The 20014-nt window shown below is 39.9% G+C and overlaps 3 protein-coding genes across 3 annotated transcripts; 2 read left to right on the top strand and 1 right to left on the bottom strand.

Moving 5' to 3' along the window:
- Nucleotides 1-2: 2 nt before the first annotated feature.
- On the top strand, nt 3-1793 carry LOC146468600 (uncharacterized). Its single transcript, XM_085124359.1, has 3 exons — nt 3-157; nt 484-624; nt 789-1793. The coding sequence occupies exons 1-3, from the start codon at nt 46-48 to the stop codon at nt 1199-1201; spliced, it is 666 nt and encodes a 221-aa protein (XP_084980485.1). The 5' UTR covers nt 3-45; the 3' UTR covers nt 1202-1793.
- LOC146468599 (uncharacterized) lies at nt 1253-8341 on the bottom strand. The gene is made up of 6 exons (XM_085124358.1): nt 7965-8341; nt 7074-7221; nt 6172-6468; nt 4475-4720; nt 3304-3555; nt 1253-2484 (listed from the first exon to the last, which is right to left on the bottom strand). The coding sequence occupies exons 1-6, from the start codon at nt 8115-8117 to the stop codon at nt 2357-2359; spliced, it is 1224 nt and encodes a 407-aa protein (XP_084980484.1). The 5' UTR covers nt 8118-8341; the 3' UTR covers nt 1253-2356.
- A 606-nt stretch (nt 8342-8947) lies between these two features.
- LOC146468598 (serine/threonine-protein kinase PLK1-like) lies at nt 8948-18840 on the top strand. The gene is made up of 11 exons (XM_085124213.1): nt 8948-9136; nt 11516-11653; nt 14111-14221; nt 14351-14467; nt 14838-15055; nt 15393-15488; nt 16082-16581; nt 17050-17365; nt 17765-17894; nt 18010-18123; nt 18481-18840. Exons 1-11 carry the CDS (start codon nt 9080-9082, stop codon nt 18694-18696), a joined length of 2013 nt encoding a protein of 670 aa, XP_084980339.1. The 5' UTR covers nt 8948-9079; the 3' UTR covers nt 18697-18840.
- Nucleotides 18841-20014: the final 1174 nt, after the last annotated feature.

The following is a 20014-nucleotide window of genomic DNA, read 5'->3' as shown; positions in this document are numbered from 1 at the left end:
AACGCCTGAAACATTTCGTACTTTTTCGTAAAATTTCCTTGTGAAATGTCATTTAATTTGGTTTCGGAAGATAAGGCTGCCAAAGCAGGCGAAGAATATGCTGAACAGTTGCAGGAAATATATAAACACGAGTGCTATGGTACAAAGAAAAAAGAATGTAAGTTATATTACTGTTATAGTACAAGTCTCAATGTCAAGTGATTCGTATATTTTATTGTAACTAGTGCAGCTCAACTGACGATGCATACTGGAATCATACATACTTGGAATTCTAAGCGTAACCAAGTGTAACTGTTGGTAGAGTACTGCAACTGTATCACAGAGGTCATGGATTCGAAGCCCATTCAACCCTGAATTATTTCATGCTTTTTTTTCTCGCAAGTGCGCATGCTTAAGTTGCATTTATACGTATTACATTACATAACATCATCATCATCATCATCATCACTGTCAGTTTAATAATTTGTATTTTTCCTTTGTTAGCTTGCCACTCACTGGCAGAGTTTTACATGGCAGTTGAAAAGAACATCACCAAAGCAAAGGAACTCTATCACTACACGTGTGACGAGCTTGGATTTGCTGACAGCTGTTTTGCATTAGGAAATCTTTACCTCACCCAGAAAAGTAAGAATCTTGCAGATCAATCATTCATGTGACGTGTGTGTGAGAGGGGGTGTGGGGGGGGGGGGGGTACTATATTTGAGAATTGGGCTAAATTTGTTCTTCTACCGACACTGCAGTGCCAGAAACAACTTAAACATGTGTTTTCTCTTGTAACATCCTTACAGAACACAAAGATCCTGAGAAGGCATTGAGCTTGTTTCACAGAGCATGTGACCAACAGTCCTCAGGGGCCTGCAATAACGCTGGGCTTGTGTATCAAAATGGGGTGAAAGGATCATCCATACAAAAAGACATAAACAAGGCTGCTGAAATGTTCACAAAGTCATGCGATTATGGACACCCAAATGGATGCTTCAACTTGAGCGTGATATACTTAACAGGGAAAGATGGAATTGCAAAGGACTTGGCCAAAGCTTTCGAGCTTTCTTTGAAAAGTTGCAGCATGATGCATCCATGGGCATGCGCTAACGTGAGTCGCATGTATTCTGTAGGCGACGGTATTGAGAAAAATCCGCAAGAGGCAGAAAAATACAAAAGACTTGCCAAAAAGTACTCTGGACGAGAACTCAGAATATGAATAAGTGCAAACAAAAGACAAGTCCCTAATTCTTATAAAAAACAATTCTGATTGTCAATAAATAGCATTTTATTTTACAAATGGATCTCATTTAGTTCGTTGTTATTTTTAAAAGGCTATTCACACATACCATATCTTAAAAGTTTGAAAAGTAATAATTATTATTATAACAACTATGCTTTAAGTGCAACTTATTTAAATCTTCTAGTAATAGTAAAAATGACTTATCTGCCACTAACTTTTTTGGTTTGACTTATATTTTCCTTGGCGCACATTTATTACCTAGTAAATTATCAAAATCTGGAACAGGGGGAAATAGAAATCAAACCTGTCTAATACTTCGCTGTTATTTAAGAAAAAAATGGAATGTCAAGTTAAAAATTTTCATGCCCCTATCATTCCAAATAGAAGTGAGAGACTTCAGATAAGCGGGGGCCTGCTCTCAAATGCTCGATTTCTACTTCTCTTTGTGAGACAAAGTTTCTTGGCATTGGGTACTACTGCACAGTTGCCAAACTAATATGACAACCCCTCATATAGTATAAAAATTTGATGTTAGGAAATCAAAGAAGACAAGCCTCCAAAACCATCATCTTCTCAAAAGTCATGATCTTATTTCAAAATGCAAACACACACTTGACAAAGATGGCATACGAGTAAGAGTAAATTAATGTTCTCTTTGAATTTTAGTAACAGTTACAAAACCATTGGAAAATATTACCTACTGCCTCAAATTATTAACTATGTACAAGTTTATAACACTAAACTAAATGCTATTACAGTCAATCCATGTTACGCGTGACCAGTATTTCTGAGAATGAAATGAACATTCAAATTCCTCTTTGTAATGTCCGACATTTGAATGGAATGTTGAACATTTCTCTAGAAATCTTTCCGGAAAAGATGCATTAACTTAGAAAAAGGATTCAAAATACTTAATGCTGTAATGTAAAGAAAAATTCATAGCTTGGGAAATTTCTACAGGAACTCTGAAATCTTGTTGGCGATGTTCAAAACTGACATGTAAATTTCAAAACTCCATTCAAATTTCAAAAAGACCGGTCATGTGTGACATGGATTGACTGTAATGCTATTAGGGCAAATTGAGGGTCATTAAAATGTTCCAATAATTTACTTGCAAAACTCTAGCTAAAACTAAAACCCATTTCCAAGGAAACTCTTCAAAGTCACTGGCAGTGGAAGTTCATTGATGCTGTCCCAGTGGCAAGCTAACTGTTTTCTCAAACGAACTTTACACATCTGAATAAGTGGTTGTGGCATTTCTGAAACCATAACAGTACAACATAACATCAAAAGTAATGCAACAAAAGACATTTTGCAGTTGATAGGAAATCTTCTCAGAATTTATGTCTGCTCTAAAATTGAAACCCTTAACCTAGCCCTAACCTCAGTTTGTAAAACTCAGTATTTTCCTTTTCACAACAAAATGGCTAAAAACATACAACCTTGAGGGGAGGCACTTTTCTTGTACACCGTATATATTAAGTAACCTTATTAATCTTTCAACCCCTAATATCTAAGAACAAATTCTCCTATCTTGTCCCCACACTTTTTTTTATAAAAGTACTGGGGAGAAGTTATTAAAATATCAAAAACCACCTTGGGTGATCATGAATATCCTTAATTCACATGACCTCAGGAGTTGATAATACAAGGAGAAATTTGATCCTCATCACTGTTAGGGCTTAAAGGGTTAAAGAAAATGTGCTGTATAAAATATTTGCATTTATCTTAATTTTTTTTTTTATATCTTTTATGTAAAGAAGTCAAGAGATTTTTTATTTGGTTTAATAACACACAACTGCCCTTACAAAAGTGTGAAATTAAGTTGTTGCCAAAAAAATTATCATTTGATGAGGTATAAGATGAATCTTCCTTTAACCTATCCAGTTGCATTACATTTACTAAAAAAAAACCCTTGTTAAGCAAGCTGAAGTTTACTCAAGAAAGCCAGTAGAAAATGCACCCAAGGCAAACAGTGTCTAAGAGAAATGAGTTTCTAATTCCAAGCTTGTGGGAATCTTCTGTATTCTACTGATTAAAAGTGAGTGCTACAGATTACATGCAGTATGTATTCTCACCCAATGCAGCTTCTAACAACTCCAAACAGTAACTCTGACCAGTCTGTCTTGCTATGTCCAGTGGCATGTCATCTTCACGCCCAAGGAGTGTTGGTGATGCACCATACTGGAGGAGAACAGATGTTAACTGGATGGCAATGTCATAGGCGTGGTTAGCTCTGAGCGCCAAATGAAGAGGCGTTTCTTTTACTAGATCTGTTCCATTCACCTTACTGCCGATATCCATCAACATGATGGCACACTTTACTTTACCTATGAAGTGTACAAAGAAGTAGTTGAATTTGTGCCTGGTGTGTTGACCAAGGAGGGAAGAGGATTATATTTGGGAAAAACAATGGAAGCAACAACTGAAGAGAGAAGAAAGACATTGAAGAGACTGAGATGAGGACAGGGAAAAGTGATGCTAAAGAGTGATTAGAAGCAAGCTGGCAAGGGAATGAAGGAAGTGGCACTACAGGTAATAAGTGAAGCAAAATTGATGGGACATCGTAACGAAGAAGAGCAATTTAAGGTGGTGTGGGCGGTGCAGGGAAAAGTGGCCCCAAAATTAACAAAGCTGAACTTGTGAGGAGGAGGGCTTTGGGAGATGACACCAAAGGGTGAGAGAAACTGATGAAGGGCAAGAGTGGGGAGGGGGGGAGGGGGGGCATGTTGTGAAGTAATTTGATTTGAGTGATTTGTGCAAGGTTGCATGGAGTAGGGAAAAGTGACCTTAAAGAGCAAGATAAGCAAGCAAGAAGACTGAGGATGAAGAAGACATGGACAGGAAAGCAAACTTCTAAAGAGACTAGAAAAAAACTGGGACAGCAAAGACTGAAGAAAACTAGAATGGGGGCGGGAGGTATGAAAAATTAATGCAGATGAGCTATGGGGGAGCAAAACAAATGGAGGAGGGTGGAAAAATGTGTTCTGTAATATTTTCTCATCCCAGTCTCCCAAAATTCATTTGCCATAAATTAATTTGAATTAATATATTGAAGTAGGTGAGAATGATGCATTATTCAGTCAGTGACACAGGCATACTCAGAAAAAAAAGAAATCTGAGTGCTCCTGACAAGAGTCAAACCTATGACGGCACCTTCTGATTACTCATTTGGATGATCTCTATTAAACTAGGTTCATGTGACAAACATCCTAGACACTGCTAGGATTGGCATGTCTATTAAAATACCTTGCATGCAAGCTTCATGTAATGGTGTTCTTTTCTGGTTACTTGCGGCATGAGGGTCCGCCCCTCGGAGGAGAAGCTCCACCATAATTTCCTCATGTCCTCTGTAAGCAGCCTCGTGGAGAGGAGTATGTTTTCCAGCATTGACGCTGTTCACAATAGCACCAGCCCTGATGAGTAATTTCACACATTCCAGGTTGCCATGACGAACAGCAATATGAAGGGGTGACCATGGCGCACCACCAGAATCTAAGACAAAAATTCAAAATATCAACAAATCCATCAAGGACAAATTGCTTAACCCTACCTAGGCAGATCTTTTATTTTATTTATTTTTGTCTTTTATCTTTCAAATGTCATGAAAAGTTCCTGGAACTTGCAATGCTTTTTTGTTGCTGTTGTTGCAAGACAAGTTTTAGAGGGGTTGATGTACAATTTCATCCACAACGGTGTTGCAAGGCAAAATGCAGGAAAAATTACCTCATGTAACAGTACTGTACAGACACAAAAAAAGGAAATTAAAAAGCACCTTACAAAGATGACATAACAGAAGAGGGATCTTGTGTCTTATAAGGGGCCTCGATCGATGGTAACGGTCGATATGTCGGTCGACTGATGGTCGATATCTCGGTCGAGCCTCGGTCGCTACTCGGTCGATAATTGGGGATGACTCGGTCGATGTTGTGCCGCTATGGCGGTCGTCGTATCGACCGAGGTGGCTGTCGGCCGATATAGATAGCAATACACCGACACATCACCGATACTTCATCGATATTTCACCGCTTACTGGCCGATAGTATCTGCCGATATATCGGTCAATATTCTATCAATATGTTTTTCGACACTTCGTCCTTATCTCGATCGACATTCGTGTACATAGCGCACCGCTATATCGGTCGTCATATCAGTTGGTGGCCAATATAAAAACGACCGATAGTCGGTCGATAGTCTGTTGTTATCTCATTTTATTCTTGCACTATTGCATCATTTTACCATATTAGGTCAAGAGAACGCGCAAAAATATGCCAGCGTATTACACTGTAGTGTCCCGGTTTAACCGGTTTAGAACAAAGCAAAATCCTCGTTCCTTTTTCGTGTCGACCGAGTATTGGCCGATGCATCGACCGATACTTTACCGATACTTGACCGACGGTTCACCGATATATTGCCGACACAATGCCGATGCTATCGCGACCGACTGTTGGTCGATCTCTCGACCGAAAGTGATCCAATGATCGGTCGATACATCGCCTATATAGCGGCCGATGCTCGATCGATACTCGCCCGCTACTCGACCGACAATCGACCGATACTCGGTGGATATATCGACCGAGATATCGACCGTCAGTCGACCGTGACTCGACCAACATACCGACCGTTACCATCGATCGAGGCCCCCTATAAGACACAAGATCCCAGAAGAGATCAAAACTTAAACTGTTCAGTTTCCAATCAGAAAGTTCAGTGATTCCATCTTAACCGCTTAATCCCTGACAGTGATTAGCATCAAATTTCTCCTTGTAATATCAATGCTTATTCAACCCATGAGGTCATGAGAATTAGGGACATGATCACCCAAGGTGAATTTTCTTGATATTTTAATAACTTCTCCCCAGTACTTTTATAAGAAAGGTATGGGGACAAGATTGGAGAATTTGTTCTTAGGGTTTAAAGGGTTAAAGGTGCAGTCATTCACTTACAGTGACGTGGATTATTTACAGTTGCCCCAGCGTCTATTAGCACTTGAACCAGCTCAGTGTATCCTGCTTTGCAGGCTTCGTGAAGCGCATGCCAATTCCTCTCAGAGGTTACAGATGCACCGGACTCAAGTAAGAACTTCACTATTTCAAGATATCTACCAGCAGTTGCCCATATAAGCGGCGATCGTCCAAGTTTGTCTATGCTATCTAACCAAGAACCAGCTACTGTAAGCACCTTGACTATGTCAAGATGGCCAGCTGAACAGGCCATGTGGAGGGGAATCTTCAAGCGTCCATCTGAAAAATGTTAAACAATTTATTTGTACCAGGATAAACTGAATTTTTCTGGTTAAAACAATTTAAATTGCAAGTTTTAAACTATTTTGACTGTCAGAGATCATTTGTTAAATATGTTTGCAAAACCTGGTTACTCTTCAATTTGTAAATCGAGTTAATTTTAGCTGATGTCACTTATCAAATTCGCCTTGTATTAACTAAAAACCTTTAAATGTAACTTCAAGTATGTGAAGCATCAAATAACAATAAGTGACATTATTGAAGGGATAATTATGCAATGTTTAGTGGAATAAATTACAATCATTTACAAGGGACCAGATTGCGTTCAAACTGGACACTGTTATCAGGGCTAACATTTATAATGCCATGCAGCTACACACTAGGTTGGTCTTAAGTTTGCTTGAGCTGGGGTTTCAAGTTAGTACATGTATGTATTCTGAGTTATAAGTTGAGAAAGTTTTAAATGGTTCCACTTCAGACCTGTTCACTGGGTCGGTGTTTATCATAATTTCAAAACCTGACTCAAACTCAATTTTAACTTATAACTTGAACTCAAACTGGTGATTTCTAATTCTTAATGCCTAATTCATCACATTATTGCATACCTCTTTGGTTGACGTTAGCTCCTGACTCAAGCAGAAACTTGGCAAAATCTGTGTATCCATTCTTTGCGGCAATGTGTAGAGCAGTTTCTCCTTGGTGACCTAACCATACATTTGGATCCACCTTCTTTACCTCAAATATCGTCTTTGCCTAAACAAAAATTGAGAAGAGAAACAGGCTTTAATGGTAGATCATCAGTGAGCCTCTTGCAGATGTATTTCCTGTATTACAAATTTAGTAACCATTTTTGCAACGACCATCTGTTTTTGTGGAAGATAATCCTTCACTTGATTTACTTGGCTACAGCTGTTGTGTGATTTCCTCAGGCAAAATTGTCGAAAAGTCCCCCCCCCCCCCCCCCACCACCACCACACTCCCAAGACTCTTATAGCTTAACCCTTTCAATTAAGCTTTTGCACCTGTGGAAAAACATCAAGCTAGGGTGACCACTCACTTGAAAGGGATCAAGCAATATATATTTTCAAAAATTTTTAAGACTATGGTTGTTTTGAGCTGGCAATTTTGAGCTTACATTACATTATATTTTAGTATAAATCTACTAGTGTTCTATCACGAATGCTGCTCTCTTATTGGCTACGCTATTCACTGTACTAAGGCTACAGTATTCTGTTACAGATAGTGACTTGAGTGAGTAGTGTCTGGCGTGACTTATTTATATCATTATTCAATAAAAACGTGAACCTGTCTTGTTGTTAAGTTTTGAACGACTAGTAGATTTACACTTAAACAATAACATCATTCACTCTCAATTTCTATCGCGTGATAGTTGATTCGGGCTTCGCCCTCAACAACTATCACGCCGCGATAGAAATTTCGAGATTCATAATCATACATTCTTGATATTAGAAGTCTTACATGTAAAATAAGCTTACTTCGTCTAGATTTCCAACACGTACGGCCTCCAAAAACTCCACAACTCCGTTCTCCCTTGGATTGGCGAGCATAACGTTAAGTGGTCGTCGAGGAGGTGATTGAAACAATTCACCAAATTCATCTTCTTCATGATGACCATGATCACCCTCCATGGCATGGAACCTTTCTTCGGAAAGATGACCCGCTGTTTACATACAGAGCCTGCTTGTGAGTTGATTTCAAGATCAAAATTGAATTTAATATTACATATACTAAGTAAATTTTGCGCAATCACTTAATTTTAACGTCATTGTGTCTGTAATCCACTATTTTTGTATTTTTAAAGGAAATTCGAAAATAAACCTGACCGCACAAGGAACTTTTCCTTATTAGGAAGAAAGTCTCGCCGGTACACTTGGAGAAGTCTTACATGAACCTACTAAATCCCAGTCCTTCACTCACGACATGACAGGGAGCCGGAGGAAATGGTCTTTGTTTTGCTTATACAAACTGAGAATAAAACTTCTTATAATAAGCGATGTTTGCACCTTAAGAATTAAAATTAAAATAAAGAAATAGCTCTGCGAAATTTTCTCTTGTTCTGTTTCCATTGTCAACTTCCGTCCCATATCAGTTTTTGCAATTCTCTTCCAAACTTTCACGCGTTCGAAAAAGAAATTTCCACGGAGACATTTGGTACATAGACGAAAGGCCGGTCAAGGTAAAGGAGGGTGCTCCATAGTGAATTTCTCCCGGGGAGCTTTCCAAATTGTCCAAACCAACTAGCCTTGCACAATAGCCTTGACACATTCTTGTGACGTCACAAAGGAGCCAACGGGTGGTAACGGGTAACATTTGTCAATGCTATTTCCGGCATGAAAAAGATTCAGCCCTGGCTTGAAACGTGTAAACGTTTAAAAAAAAACACTGTTATTTTGTTATTTATCCACGAGATAAATCTGCCAGAAGCACCTGAAATATGACTACAACAAAGTGAATCAGTGGAATTAAATAAACTACTTGTTCAGGGCTTGACGATAGAGGAAAATGTGGCCAGGTCGCACCACAACTAGTGGAATTTTCGTCGGCGATATCAGTTAATGTTGCTGTCCAAAAGTAGCTTGGAGTTTAGGTCATGGATTCAGGGATTGAGACGAACGACAGTACAAGCGAAGCCGATAGGAATCCAAAGGTTAGTTTCTGTATCACAAATTAATCGTTGTTGGTTTAATAGCCTTGATCCCTCTTATTAAGGTCAATTCTTCCGGGATCTAAAGTCTCGTTACTGTATAACGCGGCCTTCATAATAAATTCGACAATTTATAAAAAAATAATAAACATGGTTAAGCAGTACGTTTCTGTGGTTCTGGCCGTATTTTTTTCTTTCAAATAGATTTCAATTTTAAAAAAATGTGTCACAAATCCCTGTCAGTGCGTTGGAAGTGATTTACCTTCCGGTCATTAAATTCGTACCATTCTGCAAGACTCTGACGCTCGTTTTCAGATAAGTTATGTCATTCGTCCGGGTTTTTTTTAGTGAGCAAGGGGGGGACGAACGTGGATTTAAAAGTTGAGAAACTTTAGGCAGAAGGGTTTATAAATAAACGGCTAGGAAATGAAAGTTTACTAATGTATGCGCCGTCCAACGAATCGCGCTCGTTTCGCAAACCGCCACTGTGCATTGCTCCCGGGTGCACGCCAGGAGGTTTTGCGCAGCTGAGAACGTTGAGAAGCGGACGTATTTATAGACTACGTATTCTGTGTGCCATAATGCGTAGAACGTCGAGGGGAGGACAAATTCGTTCCTACCTTAAGTTCATAAGTAACCCCCTCCCCTCCCACCTTTCTTTAGTTCTTCTGATCCGCAGAGAAGACTACCGCTAGCTACAGAGGCCACAGTAACTTTTTAGTGTGGGAATTTGAAAACTTGGTTTCTCCCAACTTAAAGCACCACCATAGGATCACCTTTGCAAAGCGTAATGGTTATGATCATGTACCTTTGTCGATAGTTATCGAGGCAGTTTAACATTTCCAGTACGTTGAAGCTATCGCGTGGGGGTACTCTGCAGGTAAACTAGGGTAGATATGAATAACAGCGCTCTCCGAAAAATTCAAAAGTGTCGAACGTTTTATATACGGCTCTCTTAGGGTAAAGAAAAAGTTTCAGAAGAGACGTCGAAGCGACGAAGTCTTGATCATTAGAGGTACTAAGGCACTTCCCTCTCTCCCAGATTAAATCAAACTGTTGACTTTGCTACACGCACTACCCAAACTTCTAGTCTTTGCTAAAGCATCCATTAGCTTTATAGGCAGAGCAAAGTTATGAGACTTATGAGTCAATCGTCAGCGAGGAGAGAAGTCTTTAAAAGGGTCAGTTTGGTACTGACAACCGTAAGCGCTTGGCTCGTTGGTCTTTCTTTCACCTCCCCCCTCCCTTCCCCCATAAGGAAAAGGCACCGGTTTAAGAGCTCAAATAGACCAGGAATCAAACTATTTAATTGTTAGCTGTTAAGGTGCAGGTGACAATATTTTTCCCTGTTAATCGTTGGTTCTAATTTCAGTTTAATTAAGTGCTTGTATGACAAAACTGACCAGAGCACTGCAGCTGGCTGGATTCAGCACAATGCCGGCAAGTAATAAGCGGATTACAAAATAAGCAGGAAACAAGTTAACCCTTTTTAAAGCCCAGGTATCAACATCCAGATTATCCTCATTGTTCTCTAAATGATTCTTAAGAATTATTTTGGCAATTCTTATGGTGCAAGTTAAGAGAATTCCTTTAAAGATCAAGATATTCTATCCTTAGAGATCATTTCATTTATTCTCATGGCTTGTGAGTTTGATCAAGTTGTGAAATTGCAAGGAGAAATTGGATGCTGATCACTGTCGGAGCTTGTTGAAATAAGGAAGGCATACGTCTGAGTCATCCTCCACTTTAGGGCATCGAGTCTTTTTGAGCAGGAGTTATATTTCTGGTGGGATCTAATTTTTGAAGCAAAATTGTCAAAAAGTAACAGAAGTCTGGATTCAGTTAGGAGGTGTAATACTGGATAGATATTTTAAAAGGGTGTTGATTAAAACAAGCTGAACGACATGTTGTCGTCAAGTTTCTTTTCAAACGTTCGGAACTAAAATTCCGATTTGGTAAATTTCTCCGTTTGGAGTCCATTTGTAAAGAAAAGTTTTTCGGGGTCAAAATAAATCCACAAAATATTAATACCCGCAAAATTTCACGCAAACACAGTAGTAAACTTTCATCACCTTGCAGATACTTCACAATTGATCGCGTAACAACTGAATTTAACTCTGGGTGCAGTGCAGTCGAGAAGGTGCGCGCGCAAACTTTCACGCGCGCAAAACATGTGCACTCACATCACACAATGACGGTTTAACGTGGAATCTTAACGAGCCAATCAGCGCGTAGCATTAGCAGGTATCCTGGCAGTTCGTTGGGAAAACATGCTTTAAAAAATAGTTCCATTCTCAGGAGAGCGCACAACTTAAAATCGTTTTTTGCAGTAAGATTTGATGAGTTTTAATGGCTACGCTAACAACAAAATATGTTCCGCAGCCTGCGGTGTACAAAGCCGCGGTGGATCGATCGCTGAAGAAGTCAAGAATGGCTAAAGATATTCCTTTACCGGAAGTTCCAAAAGTCATCGACAACGGAAATGGAAAACGCTACTTTCGCGGCAGACTGCTTGGAAAGGTGAGTGCTGTTTTATAGAATCTTCGCAGAGATTAATTTCCTTTCACTCCCAAGCCAAACGTTAGCTTGAGTCATGAACTGTGCTTCTTCGTTATTTAATATAGAAGGATCGACAATGAAAACCTAAAACAGTATTCAAACTAATGGAACAGTGCTTATCTGTGGTATTGCTCATTTGAAACTTTCCCTAAACTGATTATATTTTGTTCAGATATCTTTCAAATCATTCCATATTAGATGTTTAATGGTTAACACACTGAACTCAAAAATAAGGAGAAAATTAAAGGCGACAATCACCAATCACTTGTTCTCTTCACATGTAACTAATAATATGCTTGTTTCGACCCTTGACATAAACTTAAATTTAATTTTTTTTAAGACGGTCGCATTCGTGGAAAATAATTTGACTTGTAGTTTGTCGTGAAGAAGTCACGATTGATGAAACTGACCTGATTTCGAACGACAACAGTGGCGACTGTTGCCGTTGGTCGGAATTTATTGGAGAAAAACGCCTTATAGTGAAAGTGAATTTATTTAGCTTGTTGTTATTTGTTTTTTTCGTCACAAGGCGAAACTGCATTGCGCATTCTCCGCCCATGAACAGATGTCTTTGTAATTTTCTGAAAATTAAAATGAGCAGTATGTTTTTCTCCTTTAATTCAACATGGTTTGGTGGTTGCTGTATATTTCCTTTGTGTTAGAATATAATGTAAACATGAATGTATTACCACAGTAAGGAGAGATTAGGGTCAGACTCGTGAACAGTAATGGCCAAAGATTTCTTGGTAATTATAAGGTTTCTGTATTAAAAAAGCTTTGAAAAGTGAACTATACAACACAGTTTTAACAACTTCGAAATCAGTTTTATTTTCGTAAGCTTCTAATAAAAGCTACAATTACGGGCGAACAGTTGTCTGTCCATTTAGTAATTAATGAATATTTAACGACCCTTAAAAATCTTGATATTGAACATGAATTTTTTCACAATTTGGTAACTTGTAATTAATTTTACTTTGTTTTCTACTAGTACTTATACACTTGATAAAAAAAGTGCTAAAATGAGATAACGACGGGGCAGACTTTTTTTTTCCTATCCTGCCATCCCACTCCTGTCATCCCGATTCCCTTGGCATATAGCATCCCAGGGGGTGAGGTAGAGGGGAATTGGAGGCACATCTAATAATGGATTATAAGGTCGGGAGGTTGCACCCGGAAGAGTTACCTCTTTCAGGCTGGAGGATAGGGACTTCACGAGTTGAAGTATAGAAGAGGGGAGGGAAAACTATCATTTAGGTATTAAAAAGGGCCTTTCAAAATATGTCGAACAGACCTAAGAAAAAAGACAGTGTTTCTACTCTAGGTATGTGAAAAGGGTACCATTTTGTATAGAAGGTATATGAAAGGGTCACCTTTTCTGTCAAAAATGGTATAAAAAACGGTAAGGGTTTGGACTTCAGAGCGGACCCTCCCTGTGTAAATCTTTGTTGGGTATCCCATTCCCTTGCAAACCATACACACAAGACGTCTCCCATTTACTACTGTTAATACTGTAAACGTATGCTGTTGCACAAGTGCAATGGCCTAGCTCCAGATTGCCTAGTAAGCGATTTTCAACACACGTCTGATGTGCACAATTTTGGGGTTAGAACTAGGGAATGGCTAAGATTATCCATTGCGAGAACAAAATAAAAACATTCGGGGTTCTTTGTTATACAGTGGGACAAAGACCTGGAATACGCTTCCTAGGTCTGCATGTAAGATCCATTACCAACCACTCTCAATTTAAAACTGCCCTTGCCAACTTCTTAAAAACCAGATTATGATTTCCTTTTCTACTCTAAAAAAATTGTAATAAAGTGTGTAATGTTTGTGTATACTATTTTATTTATTTATATTAAAGTAATGATATAGAACTCCATCTAAACCAGTCTATACTGAACTGGATACGCCCTGTATAAATCTTTGTTTCAATAAATTTCCTTCAGGAGGTGTCTGGGCGCAGCGCAGGCTGGGCTTGACTGTGGTCAAGTTATTTGCGCCTCTATAAGCCTGCTTTCTGAGATATTTTTCAATCCTTTTGTCCATCTCGCTTATAACAGAGAGCACTACTTCTCGCCATGTTATTTTCATCTCATATCCAGCGCGTAACATTCAGTGATAAGTTATTTCAGGAGCCCGTGCGCTATTTTTTATGCATATTCGTATTTCGCGAGGTTCTTTGTCCGTAATTTCAGACAAAAGACTCAACCCATCAATTTTACAAGGCATTGAAATATTTTTAGTAATATTTTTTTAACATCGCTAATAGTGCAAAAACAAGTAACAATAAGGCAGTGCCCCCTCCAGCGCCACTAAAGCCCAATCCCACATCGCGTCAAAGCCATGTCGCATTTCCATGTATTACTGAATTGTAGCCATTACAAACACGATCCAATCTATCTGTTTTTACTCACACAGGGCGGATTCGCTCGAGTCTATGAAGTTACGGATATGTCAACTAATAAAGTCTACGCTCTGAAAGCTGTACCCAAAGCAAAACTGACAAAATCTGCGGACAGATATAACAAGGTAAAATAATGAGAATTAAAACTTTTCTTAAGCAATCAATGCAAAGAAGAACAAAACATCATGCACTTACATCGCGGGTTAACCTGTTACTTAATACTGATGAAATACGTGAAATTCATTCCATTGCAGATCGAATCAGAAATCGAGCTTCACAAGAGCCTTAGACAGAGACACGTGGTTGGTTTTTATGGCCATTTTGAGGATGATCAGCACGTTTACATATTACTGGAGCTATGTAGTCGAAAGGTAAGGCGAGTTTTATTCGACGGCTATCGGAGCTCGACCAGAGATTTAACCAGTGATGTAGTTTGTGAAAAGTGATGGATCCGATAACACGGACAAGCTGCACGTGTGATTTTTGGTGTCTTCTCTTTAAATCTGCAAGCTAAAACAAGCAAATAAAAAAACAATAAAAAGAAAAACGTTCATGCATATCAGTAATGCCAGCGCAGGTTTTAACTGAAGACGCTGTTGTATTATACGGCTCCTTTGAACCTTTTTGCTACTCATTTTACAGCGAAGCAGTCCGGGTTGGCAATCTCTAGATTTAAAGTAATGTTTAGTCATCTAAACATTTTAGTCATTTAAGAACCGTTCTATCCCTGTTTCATTGCAGTCTTTGGTACAGACACTTAAGAACCGCGGCAAGCTAACAGAACCTGAGGTACGATATCTCATGTTTCAAGCCGTACAAGCCTGCTCGTATCTACACGCTCAACGGGTCATACATCGCGATATCAAAGTTGGCAATTTTTTTCTCAATGCCGACATGGAATTGAGGCTAGGAGATTTTGGCTTAGCAGTGAGGCTGAAGGACGGAGAGACCAAAATTAAGTAAGTAATAACGTGAACTCGACTTCACGGTGATACTGAAATTTTGCACAGCGGTATATGCAGAACACATGCGTCTTGAGTAAAAAACCCAGGCCTGCGTGGAAGGCGCTCCCTTCGCGCGCCTGATTTCCCTTCTCCTTTCCTCTTTCTATCGTCTGCCATGCAGGCTACACGAGTTGCAGTGTGCGTCTATCCCTGAGACCACGCTACTTTGGAAATGTTGCGCGCAGGTCTTAAACTCGCGTGAATTCATCAAGTCATATGCACAGGTTACGCCCTCACGACGTCACCTGATTTAATCTGGTACAGCTGACAAGAGATTCGTTTTTATTTCCAGGACAATGTGTGGTACTCCAAACTACATTGCACCAGAAGTTCTGTCTAAAGAAGGACACAGCTATGAAGTGGACACTTGGGCACTTGGATGCGTCATGTAAGTCACCTTGAAACTGAGACTCTTAAGGACTACATATTTTCATTTGAGTTTTGAACTTGGCAAATATTTGGAGAAAACTTATTTGATAGTTAGTTACCCCCTGTTAAGGTTTGTTTTAGTGTAGAGGGGCGGTAGTGTAGTGGTTAGCGGGTCGGACTTCTTTTGGTGGAAAAACCGGACAGTCGGTGTTTTGAGGCCAGGTTGGTCTCTTCATCACTGTGTTGTTTCCTTAGACAAGAAACCTTACTCCATATTGGCTCTCTTCACCCGGGTGTATAATTGGTTACCGGTGCATACTGTTGGGGTAACCCCGCCATGGACTAGCTAGCATCCCATCCAGGGGGGAGTAGTAATACTCCTAGTCAATTCATTTTAATGAGTGGGTACCCTATGATAAAAAGCAGCTCATCCATTGTCCCTTCATGCTGGGTATCCTGTGATGGACTAGCATCCCATCCAGGGGGAGCAATAATACTCCTAATCACTTCATGCTACAGAAACCGGGTTAACGCTCCGGCCGTATGGACTCGAGTGCGACTTTACCTTCACTTTTTATTTCATAATGATTGCATTATTTTCTTCTGTCATAGGTATACTCTATTGATTGGTCATCCCCCGTTTGAAACAAAGTCTTTACGAGAAACTTACAACAGAATACGAAAAAACGAATACACCATCCCTTCAAGGATACCCGCCAACGCCACAGCGCTTATTAAAAAAATGCTTCAGCCAAACCCGGCCGACAGGCCCTCGCTAAACGAGATCCTCGACGACGACTTTTTTAAGAAGGGATTCTTCCCAAACAGACTTCCCGCTTCATCTGTTACTGTTTCGCCAAAGTGGTCTGAATACGAGAAAACTGGGGAATCGGAGAAAAAGATTTCGAAGGAAGCGATCAAGAAAATAACAATTGCATTGTCGCGACAAATGACACTTGGTATTGACGAGAAGGAGGAATCGATTGAAAAAGATTGTGTGAATGAACAAAATGGGGAATACTTAGGAAAAGTGGTGTCTCCCTGTGGAAAGGACAGTGGATTAAGTGAAATTAGTGAAAGTAGCTACGCTCCGAGGGATACGGGACAAGAAGGTATGTATGTGCCATTGAAACAATCGATAACATCGGAATACGGGACAAAGAGTAGCTGTGATCACGGATTACGGGATACGATGGCGCCGGTTTTTCTTGTGGAACTCTTGTTTAAGTATCGTTATCTTCATGGGGATGGGTGTGGGGGGGGGGGGGGGTTAACGGGGAGGGGTGGGGTTGAAGGAGGTCGTTGAGCTCGGATCCTCTAAAACGACTGCCTTCATCAGACAAGTAAAACGTTAACCGCCGAGTTGAATATTCTTAAATACTTTTTATTCAAAAACGTCGCCATGTTTCTCTATTCCTGAACATTGGATGATCACGTTTGTCATCGAGATATTGTCCGAAAACTACTTAATTTCCGTCCGCGTTTTTCAATAAAAGACTGTCAACTTGGCTGTACCTCGTTCGTTAATCGCTCAAGCAAAACTTATATTAACTTTTATTTTTTTTATACTGTCATCTTAGGCCAAAGAAAGCCAAAATATTTCCCGCCAGACGAATTGCTCTTTAAACTTTCCAAATGTCTGGACTGCCTCGAGGAACGCCAACAGAAACCGCCCATCAAATCGTCAGGACTCTTTGAAAAGAAACCCCCCGGCCAGACATTTGGAAACCTTAAGAAATCAGGGGGGTCACAGACACCCGAGGCTCCTAAACCCTTACTGGTTACGAAATGGGTGGATTACAGCAATAAGTATGGATTTGGGGCACAGCTATCGGATGGAAGCGTCACTGTCAGGTTTAATGACAGCACTAAGATTGCCATATCGCCTGGTAAAAGGTGAGAATATTAGTTTTCATGTCGTAAAAGTTGAATATAAATTAAATATACCTGTGTATGTCTTTTAATTTCATTTAGGTAAAATTGGTGAACAAACAGAATACGCTGGAAAGTACTGCTCAGTAGCTTTCATTTGAATCATACACTTTAGGATTTCATCCACAGACTCAAAATTTAGAACCACTTTGTAGAGTATAATAAACAGCACCACAGGAAAGTACTGCTCAGTAGCTTTCATTTGAATGGTCAAAGTTTAGGATTTCATCTACAGACTCAAAAGTTAGAATCTTGCTTCATTTAGATGGTGTACCGTGAATCCGAAAAATGGCCTCCCGACTCTTTAGTGAACAAGCGCTTCCCGAATGTCACTAACATTTACTTTTGTAATTTTTTCGACAGCACTGTGCATTACTGTGATCAACTAAACAACGCATGTCAGTTCCGGTCTACCGCTGTACCAACGAATTTACAAGCCAAGTACATGTTGCTGACCTACTTTGCTAATTACATGGATAAACATTTATTAAAGGTGAAAGAAATTTCAGTTAAGATCACGATCTCAGTGGAATTCATCTTATAGCTTGTTCCTCTAAGAAAAAGAAAAAGAAAATAAATTATTGTCTGAATTGCGCATGTTTCAACAGGGTGGCGATTCAAAAGGAGGTATAACCGCTGACCAGCCAAGCTTCCCGTTCGTAGACATTTGGTTTCGAACAGATATCACAATGGTTATGTATCTTAGCAACGGAACTGTTCAGGTTGGTTCAAGCAATTTTGTCGTTTTTTAAATATTCCGTAGCTGTAACGAAGTCAAGTTTTCCCTCGTGCGAAGTCCTCGCCGGCTAAGAGGGACAGGAGGCTCTGGGGACGAGAATGATAGAACAAGACTGGTACCTAGCCTCGTACCCAGTCCTTATTTATTTGTTTGTGAGGCGAGAAAAAGATTGGATACGAGAGTGGATTGAGGCGCGCGGGATGTCATGGGAGCAATATTTCTCTTTTCTTTTCTTCCCATGACGTCTTGCGTACCTCAATCTGCAAAGATACCACATAGAATAACAACGCTACGTACTTAATAAAATTTGCAAAACGCATTCTTTTCTTTTCTTTCACAGGTAAATTTCTTCAACGACCACACCAAGATAGTTCTCATTCCGGGTAACAAGGATGTTTTAGTTATCTACATTGACAAGCAGAGAGAAGGGACAAGCTATCTTATGTCGGAGATAAACTCACAAGATTGCACACCGGAAATGACTGAGAGACTTAGCTACTGCAAACGGGTGTTGAGAAAGGTCTGGGATCTAGTTGAAGAGGAAAAGAGCACGTGACTAAAAAACTGCTGGGAAATTTAACGTGAATGCAAGGAACAAAGGAACTTGACAGAGAGTGAATACATTTGATTAGATGTGTATTTATTTATGTAAATCCTCCAAGGCTATTTTATTATATGACAGCGAAAAAAGAAATGACGAATACTAATGAAATTAATTTGATTTATATGAAATGTGCGTGGAGTGCTTGTTAGGGAACTCCAGTTTAAAACGATCTCTCCATTTGGTACCTCAGACTTTGCGCCTTTAATGGCAGAAATAAAACTAAGGGTTAAATGAGAGAAATAAAGAACAAGGAACTCTTTTAATTGGGTCATCTGTGATTGTCTTGTCCAATGAGGGCCGTGTCTCCTAATACTAAGATATTTTGCACAGTTTACGACTATGCGGGAAAAGCATATCTTAGCAAGGGCTATGGGAATCCAAATTTTCCGAGATAATTAAACATCAAAAATGCCAAAAAGCTTTAGAATACATAACAATGTAAGGGATTTTTTCCAAATCGAAGGTTAAATCTCTGAAAATGGCTACAACCCTTTTTTTTTGTATTCCAGTAGCTCTTGCCAAGGTCTGCTTTTTTTCATAGACATAAACCGCGCAAAAATGCCTTTGTATTCGTAGGGACCGTTGTTAAGAAAATCAGAGTTTCTCGGAGTATCCCGAGATGCGCTGAGCGTATGTGCAGTAACAAGAGTGACTGTCAACAAGGGTAGAAACCGTCCTTAACCGCTTACCGCTGAGAAGGGGAGGGGTTTAATAGGCTCACGATTTCCTTCTTTCCCTCAGCTCCTGGACTTCCTCTCTTGTAAGTTTCCCCGAATTGCAGCTGGTAATCTAGCCAAGGGAGGGCGTTGGGTGTTTTGAACAAATCATAATAACTAGTAATAATCAAAGATTTGGAAGTGCATTCGATGATCTCGATCCCAGGCTCTCTCTCCTTTGCCAAGTTGGCGATGATGTCATCCGCCCCTGCAAAATCTGCGGGGGTGCCAGATATGCGACCGAAGATCCAGTCATTCGTTGATCGATCGATTGTCCCATACAATATCGACTCCAAACGCAATTACGAGAGCGTTCTTTCTACGTCGAACGCAATAGTCATCATCCTCGTGACATTTCCGGGTCTGTTCCTTTATCTTTGCACTACGCCTTCCACCTCCTTCCACGAGGTAAAGCCAACCTGGAACCTCCGCCACTCATCCTGCACAGTGCGACGTCAAGGGTGTCCCCCCTCTCTCTTTCTTCTACCTTCAAGGCTCCTTGTCCAAGACACTTCAAAGTTGTTCTCGTTTTCCAGACTCAGCACGTGGCCGTG

Source organism: Pavona decussata, unplaced genomic scaffold, assembly GCF_977016875.1.
Source record: "Pavona decussata unplaced genomic scaffold, jaPavDecu1.1 SCAFFOLD_130, whole genome shotgun sequence".
In the NCBI taxonomy this organism is placed as follows: domain Eukaryota; kingdom Metazoa; phylum Cnidaria; class Anthozoa; order Scleractinia; family Agariciidae; genus Pavona; species Pavona decussata.
The sequence above is the reverse complement of the archived record's forward strand: the minus strand, read 5'-3'. Positions and strand labels throughout refer to the sequence as shown.

Bases quoted from the DNA above. Each gene is read 5' to 3' on its own strand.
- LOC146468598 (XM_085124213.1), top strand. From the start codon at position 9,080: ATGGATTCAGGGATTGAGACGAACGACAGTACAAGCGAAGCCGATAGG. The intron at 11,654-14,110 runs GTGAGTGCTGTT...TTACTCACACAG, and splicing joins GCGGCAGACTGCTTGGAAAG to GGCGGATTCGCTCGAGTCTA. The intron at 14,222-14,350 runs GTAAAATAATGA...ATTCCATTGCAG, and splicing joins CTGCGGACAGATATAACAAG to ATCGAATCAGAAATCGAGCT.
- LOC146468599 (XM_085124358.1), bottom strand. From the start codon at position 8,117: ATGGAGGGTGATCATGGTCATCATGAAGAAGATGAATTTGGTGAATTG. The intron at 4,721-6,171 runs GTAAGTGAATGA...TTTTTGTCTTAG, and splicing joins TGTAAATAATCCACGTCACT to ATTCTGGTGGTGCGCCATGG. The intron at 3,556-4,474 runs GTATTTTAATAG...TACACTTCATAG, and splicing joins ACATGAAGCTTGCATGCAAG to GTAAAGTAAAGTGTGCCATC.
- LOC146468600 (XM_085124359.1), top strand. From the start codon at position 46: ATGTCATTTAATTTGGTTTCGGAAGATAAGGCTGCCAAAGCAGGCGAA. The intron at 158-483 runs GTAAGTTATATT...TTCCTTTGTTAG, and splicing joins TGGTACAAAGAAAAAAGAAT to CTTGCCACTCACTGGCAGAG. The intron at 625-788 runs GTAAGAATCTTG...ACATCCTTACAG, and splicing joins TCTTTACCTCACCCAGAAAA to AACACAAAGATCCTGAGAAG.